This window comes from Poecilia reticulata, linkage group LG2, assembly GCF_000633615.1.
Source record: "Poecilia reticulata strain Guanapo linkage group LG2, Guppy_female_1.0+MT, whole genome shotgun sequence".
NCBI lineage: Eukaryota > Metazoa > Chordata > Actinopteri > Cyprinodontiformes > Poeciliidae > Poecilia > Poecilia reticulata.
In genome coordinates, this window is record NC_024332.1 from 44,640,339 (window position 1) to 44,646,240 (window position 5,902).

Consider the following 5,902-nt stretch of genomic DNA (forward strand, 5'->3'; position numbering starts at 1 on the left):
CACTTCAAAATAAGAGCATGAATATAAACATCTAACTGCTTGATGAATTCTGTCAGTCGATAATTTAAACTTTAACACAGATGTGTAACTTTATTCARCTGAAAGTTTGCAAATCAGCCCCTTTGTACCRTTGTAGTTTTTTTTATTTGAGTCTGACTTTTTCAGGTYTCAGTCGGTGCGACGTTTTGTACCTGCGAAGGGAAACAGGAGTGGTTGCTTAGTGATCATTTGGTCTGTGATTATTTTGTGGGTTAGCAGCTGAAAGTTGAGGAACTACTGGATTCATTGGAGTTGCAAATGTGTATTATTTAATATTACCATGAATGYATGACTAATTTACCAACATATTTGTTTTTCTGCATGAGAAACAGTGATGGAGAAATGTGGAGAGGACAGAAGTAGAACACATGGACAMGAGGATCTCTCTACCAGGCAAGTAGGAGTCACATTATGGCGCYCCAAAATGCCTCSTTGTCTTACTACRWTCCCTCTGAATCCAGGGGTTGACGTTARATTMTTCTTTTTCAGAAGCCAAGACGATTTTGCAAGAGAATCTCCTCCCCAAGTTCTTCCACCGCCATCGCCAAGGCTGGTCAAGCGTGGCCCGTCCTCTCCGATGCCAAGCCGCTCTGGTTCAACCACTCCTGTCAGCTCGCGTAAGAAAATCGTTGTGCCAACTGAATACCWAGACACGGTTCCAGGAGAGTTTGAGGAAAAGACAAAGCAGCCAAAAAGTGTTTGTCAGGGAGGCGGCCAGGACTCCAGGCCACAGACCCCACTGAGTGAGTCTTCYCGAAAAGAGTTCAACCTCAGACCTTCTCCGAAGCTGACACGGGCGAGCTCAAAGGTTTTCGAGAAGGTCCGTGGCTTAGAGGAGCGGCGGCGAAGCCTCGATATTCCAGAAGGTTCTGTCTCGGGAAGGTCCTGGGCCGGGTTCAACCGTGCTGGGTCGGTAGATTCAGACGACGGTGGAAGCCGGTTGGGCATCTCCAGGGAGAGTTCAAGAGAAGATCTTCGAGAGGCTTTGAAAGAGGATGCTGCTGAACGGAGGTCCATGTTTAAGCAGAGAGCTGCTTCCCTGGAGGAGAAACCTCGCTACTCTCAAAAGGTTCAGGACATCGAGAACAAGTTCACGGAAGAGCTCCAGCGCATCAAGAAACTGGTTGGGAAACCCCATCTGAAGAAATCCTTCTCCACCGAACAGCTCACCCTGAAGGGGAAGCAGCGCCAGCCTTTCAGGAAAATCGAACCGATTCCTCCACAGGTTCTACAGAAGCTGCAAGAAAGAGAACGCGCTCAGTGGGAAAAGGAGCAAAGGGAGAAGGGCCCGAGTCAGCAACAGCAGCAGGAACTGCATCAACCCCAGAAGACAACAACAACCGGCCCAACAGCGGGGAGATYCAGAGACGCCSCGGGRCCGCCGGAGTCCGTGCAGCTATCAGAGCTGCCTGGACAGCGCTTCGTCCGGGAGTTACACCGAGTCAGTCCGGTAACAGAAATACTCCCCAGGTCGTCTTCRCCAGCTTTACTTCAACAGCAAAGGGCCGAGTCGCCCAATGTCACAATGACGCTGCGTAAGGTCGAGCGACGGCCCCCAAGTCCGCTCGTTCAAAGAGTTTCTCGAATGCAAGAATCACCTCACAGCCAAGAGCCGGAGACGGGGAGGAAGACGCCCGTTGAGGTGGCAGTGAGGAAAATTGAAAACAGACCTGAAAGTCCTCTGGTGCAGAAAAGGGCTGTCATTATGCAAGACCTTCACCTTCAGCCTCGTCCAAAATCCCCACGAGTAACATCYGTTACCCCACCAGAGGACGTGATGGAGGTGTCCAAACCAGCTCCACAGTTAAAGGTCCCTACGATTATTGTTGAAGATGAGAAAATGGACGAGGACGTTCCTGCAAAGACAAAAGAGCYCAAGCAGACGAGTACCAAGGAGGGGAAACCTCCGAAGACCAAAGGGAAGAGCCGCCGTCCTCGTCCTCTGTCTCCAGAGTTAGGTTTGTGGTTTAACAGTCATTCTTGTTCCGTATCAATGCCTGGAGATAACGACGGTTAAAAATGTACAGATTCCTCAGACGATTYGTACGTYTCTGCTGGAGAAGACCCGATGGAGGCTCCYGTGTTTGAGTTCAGCCTCCAGGACACCGTAGCATCCGCTGGCGCAGACGTGCTGCTGAAAACCATAATCGCAGGAACCCCGTGTCCTGAAGGTAACAAGGCCTTTTTTATGTTAAAATCCCTGAAAACGAGGAATTTTAAGAGAACAAGTTGAGTTATATGCCTTCCTGCCTTSTCTGCWCAAGTTACCTGGACWAAAGACAACATGGACGTCACAGGCACGCCGAGCTACCTGGTGAAGGTGGAAGGCGAACGGCACAGTCTGCTCATAAGATCAGCTACAGCAGCTGACAGTGGGAAGTTCTGCGTGACTGCAGTCAATCAGATGGGAAGAGCCGCCAGCAGCGCCACGCTCACAGTCAGAGCAGGTGAGACGTCGCTGCTCATGCTTTAACTGCTTTTCTTTTTTTAAGTTTGAACGGTACGACAGAGCTTTACAGCCAGAAATCATGAGAATAAAATTACAAAAAAGTTTGGTAACACTTTATTTGAAGGGGGGTGAATAAGACTGACGTGACACTGTAATAAACATTGTAATAAACTCATCCAGGACTTGATATTATACAAAATTCCCACTGTTTACATTTAGACCAGCATATCAGGTGTTTTTGATGTCGATTTAAAGTGGTATAAATTATTTACTAGAGCCAATCTATTGTTTTTGGTTTTAAGCCTCATTTCCTTCCAGCCTGCAGTTGGTCTGCTGTTCATTTTGCAGCTTCATATTGAACATTATTGGTGTTGATCCACAGTCTGAACCCCGAAGGATCCACTTAACCTCTTTAATTTGCAGCAGATTACTTTGTAGAAGGTGTTTCATGAACCCAAGCTGYCGAYAGATTTAAATCAGGTCAGTGTGCRTAACGTTTGTTTTCGGTCGGTGCTGCTGACTTTATAAAAATCCATTGTTCTATACTTTCTCTTCCCACGCTGACGCTGGGTTTCTCTGCTGCTCCCTCGCCGTTATCTCCCTAAACAAAACGAGTGTGCATGTCTGTCTGTGTGTGCGCCGTATACTCCAGCTCAATAACCACACTTATAGTTTCCATAGAAACGACGAGGGGAAACTGAACCTATGAATTTCCCAGCGAGTGTCAGTAGCTGTGCTCACTGTGAATAATACGCTATTGTTTTTATGCAACACAGTTTTCCATTTCAGATGGTAATTATTAGCGGGCGCAGGAGAGGTACGGGTAATTTGTAAACCTTTTTATCGCCTGTGTTCTCGCTGAACTGTGCAAAAAGCTAAAAATCGATGTTTACTGAGGCAAAATGAAAAGCAGAAATCCTAATATTTAAGTCAGTTTTGGAAAGCTCAAAAGAAACAACAGTGGTGGCTAATAGTGCAGCTAACTTTTCATTTAGCACTTGAGCTTTGAAAACATTTAGCACATTTAGTTCACTGACCTGGATAAAAACTAAAGCTTAACTTACTGTTTTGTAAACTTTCAGTTGAATAAAGTTCAACATCTGTTTTGAAGTTTTGGTTATTACCTGTTAGGGATTTTCCATTTCAACAGTCATGCTCTTATTTTGAAGCTGTTTACACAGCAGTTCCTCCCCTGACGTTCCCTTTTTATTTAAAATAAACTTTATTGAGCAAACGGCAAGTGTGCAACAAACAAAAGAATGAGGCCTACAGAAAAATTCAACACTGACAAAAACAAACAAGGGATGCCAATTAATTAAACAGATACACATACAAATTTACATGAATTGTTTTAGAGCCTTTTTGTTGGTGCTCCTCAGGTTCTCAACATGCGGTGCAGCAAATTACGTCCATCCTGACCCAGAATGCATTGCTGGTTCTGCAGCAAACAGCTTAAAATCTATAAATGTCCTGCATGTTTTCTGACCAAAGCCTTACTGTGGTCAGTTAGGCAAAACCAGCAACAGCGTTAGCAAAACACAACTATAAAACTGAAACATCCTGAACCGCGCTGATATGTGCACAGTAACAAACTAGGCCCTGTGGGGGGCGCTGTAATGACATGGTGTGTCAGTAACACATGGTGATGGTCATGGTGGCAATTAGCATTTTAGCATTAGCTTCTGCTCAATGTGGTGTAGGTATTGTCCCCCCTTAGCCTTAGCAGAGCTAATGTTTAAGATTATTGCTTCAGGATTAGCGCAGCTGGCTTTTTAGTTAGCACTGTCCAACACTGGAAAACAACTTTTTGACTTTTTTAGCAATGCTACATTTAGCATATAAATGTTTATCTGGATTTGCAGACTGTCTTTTAGTACAAATCATAGTTTTCACCGAGGATCTGCTTATGTGAAGCTAAATTTCTACTCTTTTAAACAGATTGGTGTTGTTAGCAGCCACTCCCAATGAGTTGTAAAAAAGGCGGGAATCGCCACAGCAACGGCTCATTTTACCCAGAATTACCTGGGGGAATGGTGCTGAGGGTGTTGATGGATGGAAATTTAACCCGACTTTGCTGATCTCAGACTCTGTGCAGGAGCTAAAAGGAGGTTTGGGTGTGCCGATGGAAATCAGCAGCCCGATAACGTCTGACGAAGAGTATTTAAGTCCTTTGGAGGAAGCTACGGACTTCGGAGCTCAAGAGCCGAGACGAACTATTGACGCAAGATTCAGGGAACCTCCTGCTTTTCTGGTCAGACCATCAAGGACAAACTGGAGCTAATTTACTTTAAATTTTAATGTTTTTTTTTTTTTTTTACCATTTTAGAGCATGGGAATGTGTAGTAAACACTGTATTTTATTCATTTGTTGTTACATTTTTAACAGGCAGCAATGGCCGACCAATCTGTCACTGAAGGCCAGGAAGTGACCATGTGTGTTCGGGTCACAGGACAACCGAAGCCCATGCTCTACTGGTGCGTTCCTTCAGGACGCCACGTCACGTTTCAGCAAACTGCAGCCGATTTACACCAGTTCAGATGAGGTTTAGGACCTTTTCTGGGCTCAGCAGCTTCATCAATTTATAACCGATTTCACTCCCACAGCCACAATAACTGGGAATAAAAATAAAAAAATGAAAAGTAATTTGGAACATTTTTTTCACTTTAAAATCTTAAGTTTCAAAACAATTTTTCAGTTAAAATTTTTTTTTTTTACACTTGCAATTTTTTCCAGTTCAAACATTTTTCCAGKGTCAGAATTATTTTTCAATTTCAAAGTAATGCTTCAGCTCCAATTTGTTTTTATAAACTTTATTACCTCCACAGACAAAGAGACGTGTTGTTCATGTGTTTTTGTTTTCAGCGTTATGTAACGTTTAGCGCTGCATTATTTTTAACTCGTAACATCAGCTCTGTCCTCCAAATAATCAGAACAGGCTGAATCATTCATGTGGGCCGGAGAGTTCATCATGATTTAAAACCACAATAGCAGAAAATAAAGAGCGACGAAGGAACGCCGCCCACCACAAGTCTGTCAAACCAAAACAGAGGAAAATGGAGCAATCTTCTTCTTCTCGCATTCGGCCGGACAACCTTTGGATTTAAATGTGTCATTGCTGCTTCCAGGCTGAGGGACAGAGTGACGGTGAAGTCGGACGCCCGGCACGTCGTTCGGGAGGCGGCGGACGGCGCCTTCGAGATGACCATCAGGTCTGCGGCCAAATCCGACTCTGGAGTTTATACGTGTCGCATCATCAACGAGTACGGCACCAAGCAGTGCGAAGCCAGGCTGGAGGTCAAAGGTCAGCTGCACGGATGGCTCCTTCCTTCCTTCCTTCCTTCCTTCCTTCCTTCCTTCCTTCCTTCCTTCCTTCCTTCCTTCCTTCCTTCCTTCCTTCCTTCCTTCCTTCCTTCC

General features: G+C 45.0%; 1 protein-coding gene across 1 annotated transcript in view; it reads left to right on the top strand.

Annotated features, from left to right (window-relative positions):
- Nucleotides 1–5,902, top strand: part of spegb (striated muscle enriched protein kinase b) — a gene marked incomplete at its 5' end in the record, with an annotated part of 45,243 nt that overhangs the window by 12,721 nt on the left and 26,620 nt on the right. Inside the window, 7 exons of the mRNA XM_017309452.1 lie at nucleotides 372–432; nucleotides 529–1,997; nucleotides 2,067–2,210; nucleotides 2,304–2,486; nucleotides 4,573–4,739; nucleotides 4,874–4,962; nucleotides 5,614–5,805. Of these exons, the coding sequence (XP_017164941.1) occupies nucleotides 372–432; nucleotides 529–1,997; nucleotides 2,067–2,210; nucleotides 2,304–2,486; nucleotides 4,573–4,739; nucleotides 4,874–4,962; nucleotides 5,614–5,805 (2,305 nt within the window). The remainder of the gene's footprint in view (nucleotides 1–371; nucleotides 433–528; nucleotides 1,998–2,066; nucleotides 2,211–2,303; nucleotides 2,487–4,572; nucleotides 4,740–4,873; nucleotides 4,963–5,613; nucleotides 5,806–5,902) is intronic.